At 56.7% G+C, this 16,857-nt stretch overlaps 4 protein-coding genes and 1 non-coding gene across 5 annotated transcripts; 4 read left to right on the top strand and 1 right to left on the bottom strand.

Annotated features, from left to right (window-relative positions):
* Positions 1-978: 978 nt before the first annotated feature.
* Positions 979-2,261, top strand: POSPLADRAFT_1042093 (hypothetical protein; the record flags this gene model as incomplete). Its single annotated transcript, XM_024478036.1, has 5 exons — positions 979-1,057; positions 1,110-1,220; positions 1,279-1,509; positions 1,575-1,827; positions 1,880-2,261. 5 exons carry the CDS (start codon positions 979-981, stop codon positions 2,259-2,261), a joined length of 1,056 nt encoding a protein of 351 aa, XP_024343572.1.
* Positions 2,262-5,833: 3,572 nt separating this feature from the next.
* Positions 5,834-9,936, top strand: POSPLADRAFT_1072024 (hypothetical protein; the record flags this gene model as incomplete). The annotated part of the gene is made up of 6 exons (XM_024482476.1): positions 5,834-5,956; positions 6,010-6,023; positions 6,824-7,383; positions 7,433-7,748; positions 7,821-8,018; positions 8,085-9,936. The coding sequence occupies 6 exons, from the start codon at positions 5,834-5,836 to the stop codon at positions 9,631-9,633; spliced, it is 2,760 nt and encodes a 919-aa protein (XP_024343571.1). The 3' UTR covers positions 9,634-9,936.
* A 416-nt stretch (positions 9,937-10,352) lies between these two features.
* Positions 10,353-13,611, top strand: POSPLADRAFT_1042091 (hypothetical protein; the record flags this gene model as incomplete). The annotated part of the gene is made up of 13 exons (XM_024478035.1): positions 10,353-10,551; positions 10,653-10,692; positions 10,814-10,916; positions 10,994-11,041; positions 11,101-11,148; positions 11,300-11,421; positions 11,478-11,500; positions 11,550-11,630; positions 11,690-11,958; positions 12,017-12,162; positions 12,213-12,288; positions 12,337-12,816; positions 12,868-13,611. 13 exons carry the CDS (start codon positions 10,353-10,355, stop codon positions 13,609-13,611), a joined length of 2,379 nt encoding a protein of 792 aa, XP_024343570.1.
* Positions 13,612-14,016: 405 nt separating this feature from the next.
* Positions 14,017-14,090, top strand: POSPLADRAFT_t19. The gene has a single exon. It is a non-coding gene; the product is annotated as a tRNA-Ile (tRNA).
* Positions 14,091-14,234: 144 nt separating this feature from the next.
* Positions 14,235-16,456, bottom strand: POSPLADRAFT_1164002 (hypothetical protein). The gene is made up of 12 exons (XM_024487802.1): positions 16,333-16,456; positions 16,232-16,271; positions 16,159-16,177; positions 15,970-16,099; positions 15,873-15,916; positions 15,720-15,819; positions 15,604-15,651; positions 15,511-15,552; positions 15,270-15,456; positions 15,136-15,215; positions 14,787-15,066; positions 14,235-14,693 (listed from the first exon to the last, which is right to left on the bottom strand). Exons 1-12 carry the CDS (start codon positions 16,372-16,374, stop codon positions 14,587-14,589), a joined length of 1,119 nt encoding a protein of 372 aa, XP_024343569.1. The 5' UTR covers positions 16,375-16,456; the 3' UTR covers positions 14,235-14,586.
* Positions 16,457-16,857: the final 401 nt, after the last annotated feature.

Below are 16,857 nucleotides of genomic sequence, written 5' to 3'. Positions count from 1 at the left end.
AGGATAAAGTGGTGCCTCCTTCAAAAGTGATCGATCACTGATACTACTAGACTAAGAGGCTGAGGTGATGAAATGAAACGGTGTGGTGGTTACAACACCTTTCCCACTCGTCCCTGCCAAGATCATTATCTTGCATACGTACCGGCAGGCTTCGGAGATGTTCGTCTGCTCTTACCGTACACAGCGGGTCGACTGCTCGCCCGATACCCTCGCCGAATCAACGCCAATCTTGGGCCCCTTCTGTTCGCGACCTTCGTCCGCTTCTCGCTCTCGTGCCCACTCTCGGACGACTTGACGTCCGGGACTCTTGCAACGCACGTCGTTCGACGTGCCCGTTACAGACGGGCACTTACACAACCTGCTCTTATTGATGATTCGTCAGTGCTGTTTGTTCGTGATCTTCAAACCGGGCGGTGAAGGCACCGCCCGACGCGGGTGTGTAAATATTTTCTCCTTAAATCAAGATCCTCGGAGCTGGCCCGTATGGCCGCAGCGCGAGCTGCACTGGCACCCCCATACGTCAATATGAAGAACGTGTTCAATCATTAAGTGGGTACTACACACCAACATCTATGTCTCGTCTGCGTGATGCATTACAGGAATATTCTTTCTAGCGTTCAAATACCCGTTAGCATTTATACTGCATACACCGAAGGCACCAACATGGACTCGGGAAAGATCCAGATCATATAATATTGCCATACAGCATAATGTACCGCAGGATTTGGGGCCACAACTTACTGATGCGATTTGCATTGGTAATCCCGCCCGAGATGATGCATGGGCACGACACATGTGGTATAGGATACGGGGAACAAGAAGCTTAGCCCAGCCCAGCCGAGGGGCGACGCGTCCCCAGGCTTGTCGTGCGGCAGTGATAGCTCCCTGCCCGGGGGGCGGCTATATAAGAAGTTGATAGATGCCCTAGACAGACCAACGAACGTGCACCCTCTTCAGACTCCAACACCGAGAGCGAAGATGCCAGCCAACACTTATCCCACTCGCCAGCTAGGTGCTAACGGCCCTAAAGTCAGCGCGCTCGGGTTCGGAGCGATGAGTGAGTTCACTATCTAGCGGTGCCGAATCTGGACACTCAATGACAACTCCAGGCTTCGGAACGTGGTACGGCAAGGCAGACGAGGAAGAGGCCTCGCGCACCCTCACGTACGCCGCCGACCGCGGCATCACCTTCTGGGACACATCCGACGCATACGAGGCCAGTGCGTATTACCATCCCCTCCCTTCACCTCACAGGATGACTAACTGTGTAATACACAGGTGAAGCGACGATTGGCAAGTGGTTCGCGAAGACGGGCAGGCGCAAGGAGATCTTCCTCGCGACAAAGGTCGGCGCGTGCGACCTGCGCCCCGAGGCGCCGTCGCCGTGGGCGCCGAACAGCAAGCCGTCGTACGTGCGGCAGCAGATTGAGAACTCGTTCAAAGCGCTGCAGACCGACTACATCGACTTGTACTACCAGCACCGCGTCGACCCGGAGGTCCCGATTGAGGGTACGTCCGGGCACTCACAAGATTACGGTATAGTAGCAGCTAACGTATGCGGCCTTACTATGTAGTCGTGCTGGAGACCTTCCGACCGTACGTCGAGAGTGGGAAGATCAAATGGCTCGGCCTGAGCGAGTGCAGCGTCAACGTTCTGAAGAGGGCCAAGGCTGTCCCTGGTGTCGGAGAGAAGGTCATTGTTTGCCAGATGGAATACAGTCCCTTCACGCTAGACCTCGAGACGAACGGGTTCGCCAAAGCTGCGCATGAACTTGGCGTTGGGATTGTCGCATACTCGCCTTTGGGCCGAGGAATAATGACTGGGCAGTAGGTCGCTCGGCGCATATATCGAGGAACCGTGACGCTGATAGCGCCGCAGGATCAAATCGCCCAAGGACCTCGATAAGAATGACCTCAGACTGCAAATGCCGCGTTTCCAGGAAGCGAATTTTTCCAAGAATCTTGCCCTCGTAGACGCCTTCCGGGGCGTCGCGGACAAGTATGGCGCGACGCCCGGGCAGATCGCACTCGCTTGGATCCTCGCGGTGCATCCGGACTTTGTGCCTATTCCGGGAACGAAGAGCGTGAAGCGGCTTGAGGAGAACGCGAAGGCGGCGGAGATCGTGCTCAAGGAGGAGGACGTGAAGGCGCTGCGCGAGGCGGTAGATGGCGCGGACGTGAAGGGTGAGCGATACCCGGCGGAGTACCAGGCTCTCATGCAGGATGAGTGCATCGAGCTGAGTGAGTGGAAGGGCGAATAAGCGCTAAGTATGAATGCGCAGATGCTCAGTAATCCGCCTTTGTCTCGGTGAAAGTGTATGATGTACAATATATGTATGCTGTGATGATTCTGTGCAGAGATCATGAGGCTCACCTAAGTGTGTTTGGAATGCAATGAACGAATTTTTCATCTCTACATTGCGACAATCGCGTTGCGTTAAGTCATGGCACGGCAGAGTGAGCGAGGTTGCGGCATCGGATCGTGGACGTTGCACAGGTTGCCATTCCCGCACGTCCGCGAAAACCAGTAACAAGCTTGGGGACGGATGATGACAACGAATGGTTATACTCAACGTAAGAAAACAAGGTGTAAATCTCCTTATTGTCTCCTCCTACCCTCATTGTTGCACATCGCGCATGATGTCTCGTCAGCTCTCACGGGCAGACTTGAGCGGGCCATATGGCGATCTCCAGAGCAAGACAGACGCGTCCTTGAGTGAGAACAGAATCAGAGATCGACTGGCAGGCGATGTAAGCACGACTAGTACAGACGATTACAACACCCTTACAATTCATCAGCATCATTTTCAAGGGCACGCGTCCTCCTGGGCCATCGAGACCACGTTGTTGGCCGTCGCTTTCAGCGATCCTCTTGCATATTTCTGGTGAGACTTGGCACAGTAGAAATCAGTCGATAGGTGAACACCGCATCAGCGCGGTCGTTGCGCGGATTCCATGCTCGTGCTGCGTAACTTAAATATAGGTCGTGCGCGAGCTTTGGGACGCGCTAACGCGATCACGTGGTCTCTTCATTCGGGATCCTGGCAGCCAGACTCTGAATCCTGGTTGTGGCCACAGTGTTGAATATTCGAACTTGCAAGTTCACGCCCAACGGTATTGACTTTCGCGATACGGAACCGTCCAATCAATCACGACACATTCTTCATCTTTTTGGAGAGACACGTCCGGCTGCTGACGACCGTGCTGTGGAGCATGGACGTCCGTAAGGGCCCTGCCGACCGGCAAGTCAGACAACCCGTCGTACTCTCAGGTCATCTGGCCAATCTGTTTACGTGTAACGATAGACACTATTGCGAAGCTCAAAGGGTCGTCGCAGCGCGGGTTCCACAGACCCTGAAAAAAAAGACGCAGGTCCTGGTTGTCGCCCCAAACCCCTACAACAATTTAAATCCCCAGGCTCAAGTAGAATCACTGGACACGGAGCGCATCGGAGTATATACCGATAGAGCATTTCGAAACATATTCACTGAGAGCGGTACTATCATGCACGACGAGCCGCTTCTTGTGATCATTTGTGTGTTCTTGTCGTCTTGATGCGGCAATCGTGTCAGACTAACGAGAAGGCTGGGCGTGGGCGCCGACATCGCCCAGACATCGCCCAGAATATTCTGGACTGTTCATCAAGCTTGTTCGCATAGGCCCCCATTGAGCACTGTTAGGTAAATGTGTCCGCGCAGTTTTAGACAGCGGCAAAGGATTTGCCGTATCCGGTAAGAGTTCAATAGAGTCAGTAGACATGTTCGCAGGAAGTACTACTCCGCTCCTCGGCAGGATGTTAGAGGAGATATACGACGCAGCAGACCGTGTGGTCAGAAAGGAAGAGAACAGCGAGTCGTCCGAGACGGAGTTCGCTAATCTGGCAACTTGGACTCTCACGCTGCACCACCACCTCCGGGCGGGAAGGCAAAAGGTTGTGAAATCTCTCTTGACATGAACATCTCTTTCCAGGTGTTTCCGCTCTGGAAATCATGACGGTGCGTGGGACATGAACGTGCTCACATAGGTTGTCCGATTTAGACGGAAGCCGCGATCAAGGTGGTGCGTTTGCCATCGTCTCTGCGCTTGAGCGGAGCACCAAGATTGGTCGTGGATAAATACAATGAGTACTGGCTCGAAGACGGCAAAAGCAATTTATATCGCTTCCTTCGCCATCTGGGAGCGATTACAGCATGGCACGCGGCAGCATATAGCCTCACCACGAACAAGCACCCTTGAGGTTCCACCTTGCGAGTGAACATTCCCTCCCAGAGCCGATTTTGAGGAGAGGCTCCTTGACCGTCTTTTGGCAGAATGCGAACGCCATGCCTTTGCTGCCGAGGCTCTGCGCAGTCACTTCCCGGTAGATCTTCCCCGGTAAAATCCATGTGGAGGCTACGTTGGTAGGCCCTTTCTCGCCTTTCTCGCCTGGAGCATCGATTTCTGGTGTTTGTGATGTTGCGTGGAAGAATACAGGCGGTCTGAGAGACACGATCATCTCGGTGTGTGGCTGCCTCTCATTAGTTGGACGACCATATGATCTAGGGCACGGATGTCCTGCCGAAGCGTGATGCTGGTGCTGTGGCTGGGCTGCGAAAGGTAGAGGAATTTACGCTGGAGCGGAGATAGATCGTCGCAAGGTTGTAGTGGTATTAAGACCGTGCGCAGGTGGAGTAAGTCGCAAAGTCGACCTACCAAGAACATGTATACGCATGCGTCGGATCTACATTTTCAAATTTCAAGAGGGCGAGGTCTGATGCCATTTACCCCGAGCATCAAGCCAATGACCCAGCGAACGAGCTGCGGCGTTAGTGCTTGCACACAAGAGAGGAGGTTGAGTATTTGAGACCTCGACTTGCGCAGGGAGCAACGGTTCTCTCTCCGGTTACTCGTACCGACAAATGCCGGACGGCCGACGTGGACAACATCGGTCATCGCGCGAGCAGCTGATTCGATGACCAAAGGCTATGTGTATGTCAACTACCAAAGGTGTGAGCACTGACATAACGCATCATAGGCTATAGGACATTGTCCTTCATTCCCGCGAACCGGGGCAAGATGATGCGGCGTTAACATACGCTGGCAGACGCCCATTATGCATTTGCTGAAAGCTTCCGGGATGACGCGGACGACAGAAGTTGCTCTACCCGTAATCTCGGGCACTTTGAGCAAAACGGATCTGGGCTGCCGTCGGCACTGAGTGGGCTCCTGTATCGCCGCCTTGCCGTGAAGGCCCGAGTCACGTCTCCTCGATGGGAGGTCATCTGGCTGGCAACGGAGGGTTTCCTGCTGTGTAAGTGATTGTCAAGAATGATGATGGAGTGCTAGAAGAGGAAGCATAGATTGTAGCGCGGGCTATCACGGGAATCGTCGCTCGATCCGAAAGCCGCAGGTCAAGCTAAAAGCTGCTAGTAGTAGCGAGGCGGAAGCGCACTTGAGAGAAAGCGTAGAGCAGTTACTTATGATAGTATATCGGCAGGAACCAGGCACGCTCGCAGACGCCCACCGATCGGCCGGCACGCTTTTTGTGTAAGGTGGCGAGCAAGCTCAAGACAGAGAGAGAGCAAGAAAAGTGAACGACGACGGCGACGGCAGTAGCGACGGGTGGAGGAGTGGGTGGAGGATAAGGAGATGGGCGGACGACGATTCGCCGCGAAGACGCAGCCGGGGGTGATGGCATTGGAAGCCATATATAGAAGGCGTGCCTTGGGCCGGGTGGCTGTCGAGCGACGCCCTCGCCCAGCTTGCAAGCAACCTCTCCTCCTCTCTCTCCTCGCTGCGGGCCCCGTCCCTCTCTCTGCGGCACCCGCTCCCGCCCCGCCTGCCCCCCCGAATGATGGCCATAGGGAAATGGAACCCCTTTGGTCAGACTCAGTCCTCCTCCCCCGCCCCACCCGTGGTCGCCGCCCGTCCCCCCGTCATATCCGCCGCAGATGCAAAGCAGTTTGGTCTCGAGAATGTGCGTGTCCATACTATCATCCATTTCGCTCGCTGCCGCTCACCGTCTTATAGTTTGGCAACACCTGGTTCGTATTCGTCCTTTGCCATCGCACCTGAACAATTCCACTGTGCCCAAGCTTGCAACAGCCTCTCTGACATGTCCTTGCGCCATTCGCGTGCATCACTATCATCTCCTCTATAGTGGGGTTGATGCGCCCGATCTTTACGGCCCTCGACAGCCCCGTTGCTCTCACGCACTACCCCAGCTTCCGTGTGTGTCATTGGCCCGTGGACGTCGGCCTTGCTACTAGGCATCCTCCAGCCTCACAGTCTATGTCACGAACGTTTGTCTGGCGCTATTCTCTCAGCTCCTCCCAGGTTCCTGCAGTCCGTCACGGGTGCAGCGTCTCCAACCTCCTGTTTCCTGTCGTTGAGTCCCCTTGGACGCGATAATCACGCGGGGCGCTCTGCGTCGCTTTCTGTACGACCGACCTGTGCCCGGCCTCGAGTTATGCTTCGTTCTTAACTTGGTAGGTGGACCCTAGGCACACGGGGTCGTCGGAGAACAGAGCGAGCGAATGTGTGATTGGCTCATGCATGGGTACTCAGCCGTCTTGCTTAGTATGGATAGACGGAGGTATCAGCACTGCAAACGGCGAGAGCACCTTGAAATTGTGTGCTCGCCGCCTTGTTGCGCCGGATGTAGATTTCATTTGAATTGCAGGCGCACTGCCCGGCAAACGAGATTGCACCCGGTACACCCTCCATACTGGGTTATATGCAGGCCGTCGTGCATATCGCACTTTGACTGCTTGCCGGGGCGCATGCTCGCCCGTATCGCATCCATCTCCACCGTTCTCATCGCGCTGACACCAGCCTTCCATAGTTATGCCAACTCTGTCCTGCAGGCCCTCTATTTCTGCGGGCCGTTCCGCGAGCTGCTCGTCCAATACCCCGACCCTTCCGCACCCGATGTCCCCCCGCTACCGTCCCCATCCGCGCGCGCACCCACCTCCATCCCCTCCAGTCCTGCGCTCGTCCCGCGGCGCAGGCCAGAACGCAAAGCCTCCGTGTCCGAGTCGTCGCCGTTGCAGAGCTCAGCGCCGAGCGCGAGCCTGCTGGGCCCACCGCCGGCGATCCCATCACAGCCGCCGACGCTGCTGTCCGCACTGCGGTCGCTGTTCGTGCATATCAGCCGCCATCCGGCAGAGCGCGGGTCGGTGGCGCCGCGCGCATTCATCGACAAGCTCAAGGAGCTGAACGAGCTGTTCCGGGGCTCGATGCACCAGGACGCGCACGAGTTTCTGAATTTCCTGCTGAACAAGATCGTCGAGGAGATGGAGGACGACCGGAGGCACGGGTACCGTGGGCTAGCGGACGGCAACGGCAACGGCAACGGGCATGCGCATGCGCATGTAAATGGCGGGAGTGCCTCCGCCGAAGACAGTGAGTGGCAGTGCTATGTGCTTAGGACGGGATGTAACCGCGGCTGCAGTGTCCGCATCAATAGCCACGATGTCGTCGATCGCCGCGGGTGTGGCCAGCGCGTCGGTGTCGACGACGCAGCCGACGGCGGTGCAGGCAACGATCGTGCACCGGCTGTTCGAGGGCGTGCTGACGAGCGAGACGCGTTGCCTTACGTGCGAGACGGTGTCCTCTCGGGACGAGAGCTTCCTGGATCTCTCGATCGACATCGAGCAGAACTCGAGCGTGACGGCGTGCCTGCGGCAGTTCAGCGCGAGCGAGATGCTGTGCCAGAAGAACAAGTTCTTCTGCGACTCGTGCTGCGATCTGCAGGAGGCGGAGAAACGGTGCGTGCGGCGCGCGCGATCGGGGCCCTCCTGAGGCTGAGGCTGAGCGTGCGCGGTTTGCGTTTTTCGCAGGATGAAAATCAAGAAGCTGCCGAATATACTGGCGCTGCATCTGAAGCGGTTCAAGTACCAGGAGGATGTGGGCAAGTATATCAAGCTTGCGTACCGCGTGGCGTTCCCGTTCCAGCTGCGCCTCTTCAACACCGTGGACGACGCCGAGAATCCTGATCGGCTGTACGAGCTGTTCGCGATCGTCGTGCACATCGGAAAGTGCGTGCTTTCGTCCGGTTGATGCATAGGGTATCTTGGCTCGATGTCTGATGCGTGTTCCTGCAGCGGTCCCCATCACGGCCACTACGTCACGATCATCAAGGCGCGGGGGACGTGGCTGCTCTTTGATGATGACAGCGTCGATACCATCAAGGAGTCCGACATCCCAAAGTACTATGGCGAGTCTACGAATGGCTCGGCGTACGTCCTTTATTATCAGGCGGTTGATCTGGACATGGCTGCCCTCGGACTGCGTCCGCGTGAAGCCACTCCTTCCGCGGCCGATATAGGCTCGTCGCCCACTGCGAAGCCTGCGGACGTGATCGCGACCACGACGACGGACAGCAGCGAGCGGGACCCCTGCTCACCGGCGCTGCCGCCAGGCCTGTCGGAAGAGCCGGACTCCTCGGACAAGAGCGACTCGCCTCTCCTTTCCACCCCTGCGTCGCAACCGATCCCCCTGCTGCCGAATCGGCCACCCAAGTCGCCTTCTCCCACACCGCAGAGCAACGGATCGGCGGGATCGTCGCAGACCCAGCCGCTGGCCGAGTCGCCGGCACCCTCGAGCACGCTCGGCGGGCTGTTCAACACCCTGCGGCATACGTCGTCCATGCGCGCGCGGGGCGAGAACCGGAGGAGCGTGCTCGACCCGTCGGTCCCGCCCGTGCCGTCGCTGCCGTCGCCGTCGAAGGCCAAGGCGTCGCACAGGCCAGGGACCGCGCAGTCCGCAGTGTCCGTGGCAGGCGGGCCGCACGACGCACCGCCGGAGCCGGCGTCCCCGTCGGGCCCCGCGAAGGAGAAGACGCCGGAGAAGAAGACGAGCATGTGGCTCAGGATGAAAAGCTCGCGGCTGGAGGCGTCGTTCAGCGGCACGTCGTCCGCGTCGTCCGCGGCGCCGAGGGAGGAGGTCGCTTGGCCGCGCTCGCAGACGGTCAAGGGCAGCGCGGGGGCGGGGCGAAGAGCATCTCATGTGGACGTGCCGTCCGCGTTTGCTGCGTCGCCGCCGCTGGCCGCCGCGATGTCCGTCCCGTCGTCCCCCGTGCAGCCGAGGCTCGTCCATCCGGAGCACAAGAAGTCGACGCCAGAGCTCACGCCGAAGGGCAAGAGCGGGATGACGAGCATTGGGCGGGCATCGTCGGCGCTGGCGCGGCTCCCGAAGCGGCCGTCGACCGCGGGCGCGACGCCGGTGGCGTCGTCGTCGTCCTGGTCACGCCCCAACTCGAGCGTTGTGCCGCCGTTGCCTACGCTGCCTGGCTCGCCGCCGTTGCGGCAGGCCGCTGCCGACGAGGCCGCAGAACGCGCGACGCCGCACAGCGATGCGCCGCCGAGCTCGGCGTCCACGAGTCGAGTGGACGACTTTGGGATGCGTAGGCCGCTCGTGCCGCAACGGCCGAGCACGGCGATACCCATGCCGGGCGCTGTCGGGATGTCGGCGTCGTATTCGACGTCGAGTGCGGCGAGCTCGAACGTGGCGGACCGGACGGTGCTGTCTGGGAGCACGAAGAAGCGGGCGACGCGCAAGCTGAGCTTCACGGCGCCGATGCTGGGCTTTGGGCGGAAGGACCGGCAGAAAGAGCGGGAGACGCCGCCCAGCGCGTTCCCGCTGAGCCAGTGACGTGCAAAGAGCATGATGGCTGGGGCTGCGACGGACATGGACCGTGCTTGTACGTGTGCGCACGCACGCGCTAGATCTCTTGTGCAGCTTGAGTTCTTCATATGATTATCGCCTTCATACTTGTACTCATCTTGTGTTTTTTTGTAATGCTGCTTCGCTTTCGGCGGTAACGTTTATTCGAGCGTGGGCGGAGGCGAGTCGCGTTGGATGCATAGGTCGCACCCCCTCATTCAGCGCATATCTACAGCACGATGTATATATAACCCACTGCATAAGTAACATGAGTAATGTAATGTGTAGTAGAACCTCTGATCATAAGTGCCCTTCCTGAAAGTTGGATGAATATGTCCGGCTTGTAAGAGGCCTTGCACCCATTTTGCCCTAATCTCTGGTGCACGGTGCAGGGACCGGAATCCGGGCCTCCAGAAGGCGAATACAGAGCCATGCAGGAGATGAGATGGTGAAAATGGGTGTATCACAGAAAGTGCACGGGGTGTACATAGCGTCTCGCCACTCACTGTAGCCATATTTGGTTGAACTCAGGGGGCGCGGTCGGGGTGCGGGGTAGTGCGGGGCGGATCAATTCTGTCGATCACGAGTGGTCCCAACCGCACTATGTAGCTCTGCCACTACCGCAACCTTCCGTGTTCTCCTTTGACCACAATCTCACATTCTCTGGGACTTGGAACTAGTTAGCATCTGTGATCTCGCAAGGAAAGATGCTCTCAAAGACTCAGCGTGCTGTTGCCTCTCGCTCTCTACCTCGTGTACTAGTCCGCAATGGTCGTCTCGGAGTCGTGTCTGGTGCATCTCTTGCAACGAGGGGTGCTGTCGATATAGAACCTGTCCTCTCTGCGAGAGGCCTGGCATCCCTTGGTGCCAACATTCTGGCGCACAGGGGCTTCGCATCAGTTGCTGGTCAGTGCCGTGCTTGTGCAACGTGTGGGGTCGCGGCAATGTCTCGCATTCTTCAGACCCTGGGGCATCCACTCTTGCATTTGTTCCAACGTCTCCCTCAGGCAGAAAGCCTCACTTCGATAAGATCCTCATTGCGAACAGGTATGTCACTGTGACCGAATCCATAAGTCTGAGGTTCCGCACGCACTGCACTCGTCCTCATCTGTTCCACCCAGATAACAGACACTCGAGCTTAATGATTTTCTAACGTATACATTCCCAGGGGAGAAATTGCTTGCCGTGTCATCCGTACAGCCAAGAAGCTCGGCATCAAGACGGTTGCCGTCTACAGTGAAGTCGATGCAGATGCCCTACACGTCCGTATGGTACGTATCGTGCCTCAATTATGACGATTTTGCAGAAAATAACAGGATGCAAAAATGCTGATACTATACTCGCGTAGGCGGACGAGGCTTACTGCATAGGTCCTGCACCGTCCTCGGAAAGTTACGTGAGTGAGAGGCGCATCTTACGGGCGCGTACCGATACTATCGTCGTGGTTGTTCACAGCTTCGCGTAGACAAGATCATCGATGTATGCAACAGAAGTGGCGCACAGGTTGGTCGTTCCCGGCTCTCGTATACCCTCCTGTAACTTCGATACCTCTCTTATGACCTCTCATGGCCTTGTCATTTTCTGTCTCCCTTTTTACGACATGCCGTCTTCCATCAATACGCACTCATGACAGAAACACTTACTGCGCTCATAGGCTGTGCACCCCGGTTACGGTTTCCTTAGCGAGAACGCACAGTTCGCCGAGCGGCTAACCGACGAAGGCATCGTCTTCATCGGGCCACCCGCAAGTGCGATAGTCAGCATGGGCTCGAAGAGGTTCATCTATTACAATTACCTAAATGACGTGGTTCACTGAGCTGACTGTACTTCAGTGAATCCAAGACTATCATGTCCAGTAAGCGAAGCAGCACCGGTGTAATAAGCCATTTTAATCATCAATTCAGATGCCGGTGTGCCTGTTGTTCCTGGGTACCACGGCACAAATCAGGATCCTGCATACCTGTCCCACGAAGCAGACAAGATAGGTGATGAAGCTGATCGTAAAATACTGCCTCGCTGCAATCACTGATTTTTTGCAATGCAGGGTATCCTGTCTTGATTAAAGCCGTACATGGCGGAGGTGGAAAGGGAATGCGTGTTGTGCATGCTCCAGAGGACTTCTTGGACGCGCTTACATCCGCACGGCGAGAGGCGGCCAAGTCGTTCGGGAACGATGACGTGCTGGTGGAGAGGTACATTCAACGGCCGCGGCATGTCGAGGTGCAGGTATTCGCAGATACGAAGGGCAACTGTGTGAGTCTGTGGGAACGGGATTGTTCAGTGCAGAGAAGAAACCAGAAGATCATTGAAGAGGTATGTTCAGCGGTCTAGGTAATAGCACAGCTAACGATAGCGGCCGGAGCCGATATAGGCTCCTGCACCCGGCTTGTCTCCCGAGCTGCGTGCGGACTTGAGCGCGAAGGCGATTGCGGCGGCCAAGGCCGTACACTATGTCGGCGCAGGAACTGTCGAGTTCATCTTCGATAACGACACAGCGGAGTTCTACTTCATGGAGATGTTCGTATACAACCTTCCAGATGTAGCTATGGCTTACGAAGCACGTGTAGGAATACGAGGTTACAGGTCGAACATCCTGTGACGGAGATGATCACTGGTCTGGACCTTGTGGAATGGCAATTAGAGGTGAGGTGCCTTTTAGCAGAGCAAGGTTCTATTGACTTAGTTGTACAGGTCGCGGCAGGTAACGCATTGCCTCTCAGCCAGTCATCTATTCCTCTTGTCGGTCATGCCTTCGAAGCGCGGATATACGCCGAAAACCCGCGCAACAACTTCCTGCCCGATTCTGGCAAGCTGGTGCATCTTTCAACACCGACTCCTACACACGTATTTGCTCCTGCTTTCCCGCCCCAGCTGGCAGATAGTACTCCGACGGACACCCTCGCCCGTGTCTCCGACACGTCGAGCATTGCTGCGCCGTCGCTCCGGCTGGAACAAGGATTCGAACAGGGCGCGCAGATCGGCGTGTTCTACGACCCGATGATCGCTAAGCTAGTCGTGCATGGACGCGACCGCACCGAGGCGCTGCGTGTGCTGCGTGGCGCGCTTGAGGAATACAAGGTCGTAGGAGTGTCCACCAACGTTGAGTTCTTGAGAAGCTTGGCCGGAAATCCGGCGTTCATTGACGGTGACGTTGAGACTGGTTTCATTACGGTGAATATTGGACGCATTGTGATCACACCCAGTATTGATGACAATCCATAGAAACATCATGCTGAACTCTTTCCTCCCATGATGGAACCGTCGCCTGAGGTGGTCGCACAAGCCGCACTGTATGTCGTGCTGAGAGACAATCCAACTGCATCCGTTCGGATAGCGACGTCGCCCTGGACATCTTTGGAGTCTCGACGCTTTGGCGGTGACACTTACGAGCGTGTGATCACCCTCCAGGGCGAAGATGGGACCACGGAGCCCATTGCTGTCCACGTGAAGTCCCTACAGAACGGCCGCTTCGATATTGTCGTACGTACGTCCAAAGACGAGCGCACCTTCCTGTCCGTCCCCGCGCAGATGCTCACCCCGACGACGCTTGCGACTACACTCGACAGCGCGGCGCTACGCACGACGATCGTCTCGCAGCTCCCACCGCCTGCCGTTCCCGCGTCCTCTGCGCCACACACGATGGAGCGCCTGCACGTCTTCTACGGCATGCAGAGGTGCACGCTGCTGCTTCCTCCGCCGGGGTGGCTGCTGGCGCTCGGGGGCGAGGTGCTCGACGCTGCCAAGGGCGCGCTGCGTGCGCCGATGCCGAGCGTCGTGGTCGAGGTGCGCGTGGGCGTCGGCGAGCGTGTGGAGAAGGGCCAGCCGGTTGTGGTGCTGGAGAGCATGAAGACGGAGACAGTGCTGCGCGCCCCTGTGAGTGGGGTGGTCGGGGCGATCGGGTGTGCGAAGGGCGAGATGGTGGAAGAGGGAAGGGAGCTGGTTGATATTGTGGAGGAGGAGCCGTGAGTGTGCTGCTTTATCTCTATCTCTCGGGTTGGATTGGATCGGATTGTACAGTATGCAAAGTGAGCACTCTGCACGAGGTGTCCTTATTTCAGGTTATCGATGATTATAGGCCATGCCATCGAGCGTGTCAGTATTGCGCGTAAATAAGAATCAGGTTCTAGCAATTTATGGTGCATCCGGAGGAGCGCACGAAGATCTGAGTGATAATCACTTATGAGTTCTCCCATGGACATGGTATGACCAACATTAAGCGGCTGAATACGTCTTTCCAAGCGGGTAAAGGTCATGCCGTCCGAGAGCGAGCTCTACGATTTCTCGTCAATGTACATTGTGGCCATGTGATCGCGTCGTGTCTGCACTGGTTAGACATCCAGTGTTAACTAGACTAAATGTACAAGTACCAGCGGCCGGCTAGCTCAGTTGGTTAGAGCGTGGTGCTAATAACGCCAAGGTCGCCGGTTCGACCCCGGCGTTGGCCATTCATTTTGACATTACCAGGTGAAAACCCGTAGAGTCCCTCATTTTGCCTCGGTTGCGCGCTGCGTGGCGGCCTGTTACCATTTATGTGCTTCCTGTGACGTCCCCATTCGCAACATGATATGCTGTGTTTGTGTATCTATCATATGAAAACAAGACACTTGTACTGTGTACACCCGGATCGTACATTGCGTTTTCCCACCGGCCATTACCATCCTGCCCGTACGTATATGCTTGGGCCTCGGGCAAGAGATCCACATATTATTTCCTCTCACCGCCACCACCGCTCGTAGCACCAGTGTCCGCATACAGTTCAAACAGAGAGACGTCAAAGGGCATTACACAGATCAGACCTATTGATACGGCACATCTCACACACGTCAGAGCACAACAGAGAGAGAAACGTTTGTTTGTTCGTTCATTCGTTCGTTCATGCGCCGACCGGCTCGCAGCGGTAGTGCACTGGAGTTGGCGCGCACGGGCCGCTGCATGAGCGCTCTATTCTGCTGTCGCAGCGACGGATGCGGCAGCAGGGTCTTCTGGTGCTGCGAGCGCACCCTCTGGTACGCCTTCGTTCAATCGTGAATCACCGACCTGGTGGAAATCTACATGTCCAACGGATAATTGTCAGCATCGCGTGACAACGCATGGTATGGAAGGAAGCGATTGCAGGTGGAAGCTAAGACCAGATGACGCACCGAGGATCTCGCTGTACATCATGACCTTCCACGTGTCCACGGGCAGGTCCGCATCGTTGAAGCTCCAGTCGAACTTCTCCCCAGCTTCCGGCTCATCCGTTGGGTCATGGTACGGCGCGACGTACTCGTGCGAGAGCGACTCCGTCGCGGTGATACGCTTCCGCGGGTCGAAAACGAGCATCTTCTCAAGCAGATCGATCGCAACGGGGTCCTTGCACGTGAGTTTCTCGCTAAACGGCACGCGTTCGCGTTTCGGCAGGCTTTGTACAAAACGGAGTGTCTGTTAGCATAAGGGTGAGCACACCTGCATTCAGTGATCGGCGACTATGCATCTAAAAGAAGAACGCACGTTCTCACTGGCGATCGTCTGAATGACGTCTTCTGGCGGTGTACCAAGGAGCTCAGTGATGATCGAGAACTGGTGTACGTCTGCGGAGAAATAAGTATATGGAAGGACGCCCCAAGGGTACCAGAAGTACGTACGGTCCTTGCCAGGGAAAAGCGGCTTGCCCTCGAGCATCTCAGCAAAGATGCACCCAGCACTCCAGATATCCACCGCGACATCGTACTTCTGCCATGTGAGCATGATCTCAGGTGCACGATAGTACCGCGTCGAGACATAGCCCGTCATTTGTGGGTCCTGAATGCGCGCCAGGCCGAAATCACAGATCTATGCAGAGACTGTCAATCACGTCAACAGGCGCGCAGGCGCTCACGGACCGACCTTGAGGTCACAATTCTCATTGATCAGGATATTGCTCGGTTTCTTCGAATGGGGGTCAGCAGATTGACACACAATGGAAGGCGGTAGTCATACGAGATCACGGTGCACGACACCAGCCGAATGAACGTATTTGAGACCTCGCTGGGAAGAGACGCGCCGGGGTTAGTATGACGCGTGCGAGCAGAATAGAAGCGGGGTCACGCGCTCACCAGGATCTGGTAGAGGAAGTATTGGATGAATTGCTTCTCGAGTGGACGCGAGGTTAGAAGACGATGGAGATCCGTGCCGAGTAGCTCTGTAACGAAGTAGCTGTACGCAAGGGTGAGGGAGTGAAGGGGGAGTGGGGTTGAAGGGCAGCGTACATGTCCTCTAGTGGGGAAATGAAGACGTCGCTGAGACTGATGATCTGGGCGAAATTCAGAGAGGGTTGCGGGACAAGTATGAAGCAGACATGCATACGTTCTCATGTTGGATATGTTTGAGGAGCTTGAGTTCACGGTATGTACGTTTAGAGAGGACGGGAGTGCTGAAGGGCTTCATGATCTTCTTGATCGCGACGGATGAGCCTGTGAGCTGGTCCTTTGCGGAGCTGATGGGGGGCTCGTGTGAGGAGGGTATGGGGGACGTCAAGCACGGAGTGTCGCGCACCAGACGAGACCAAACGCGCCTGGATAATGGAGATTAGAAGGTGGGTACTGCGGTGAGGGTAGGGAGTACTCGCCCATTCCAACGGGTTGTAAGTCAACATAGCGGGTTGTAACCTGGGTGTATGCGCGGTCAGTAGAGGAGGGAGATCGATGGAGAGAGAGGGAAGGGGCGTGCCTCGAAGGAGGTACCAAATATGCTGAGCTTGACAAAGGACATGGAGATGGCGGGGAGAAACAATGGAGAACGATGAGGAGAGCGACAGAGGGCGTCGCAGGAGATGGCAGTGGGGAGGAGGAGAAGAGGAGACAGACGCGGTTGTCGAGAAAACGAGCGACTCCACAGGGACAGCGGTGGAGCCCTAGTTCTGCGTCCGATTAGGTAAGCACGATCACCGATCTAACCACCACTCCTCGTTCACTGGCCCCTCCACTCTGCCACCTTTATAACCCCCGTTGTGCAGTATATACAGCCTACAATAGCATTGGCCGCGAAAGCAGAGACGCGGCGAGGCCTGGGAGCACGCGAACTGACTGGCAAGAGACGATGACGTCGTGCGTGATTGCATTCCTCCGATCGACATGTCAGAGCACAGCGATGTCTCCGCGTTGACTACTCGCCACTGCGAGAAGGACTGTCGCCCGCCGCGGCGTCGCTGGTTTCCCATAAGAGCCGTGCACCCCAGTTATCCCATCCATGACG

The sequence above is a fragment of the Postia placenta genome (assembly GCF_002117355.1).
Source record: "Postia placenta MAD-698-R-SB12 unplaced genomic scaffold POSPLAscaffold_1, whole genome shotgun sequence".
Taxonomy (NCBI): Eukaryota; Fungi; Basidiomycota; class Agaricomycetes; order Polyporales; family Adustoporiaceae; genus Rhodonia; species Rhodonia placenta.
The sequence above is the reverse complement of the archived record's forward strand: the minus strand, read 5'-3'. Positions and strand labels throughout refer to the sequence as shown.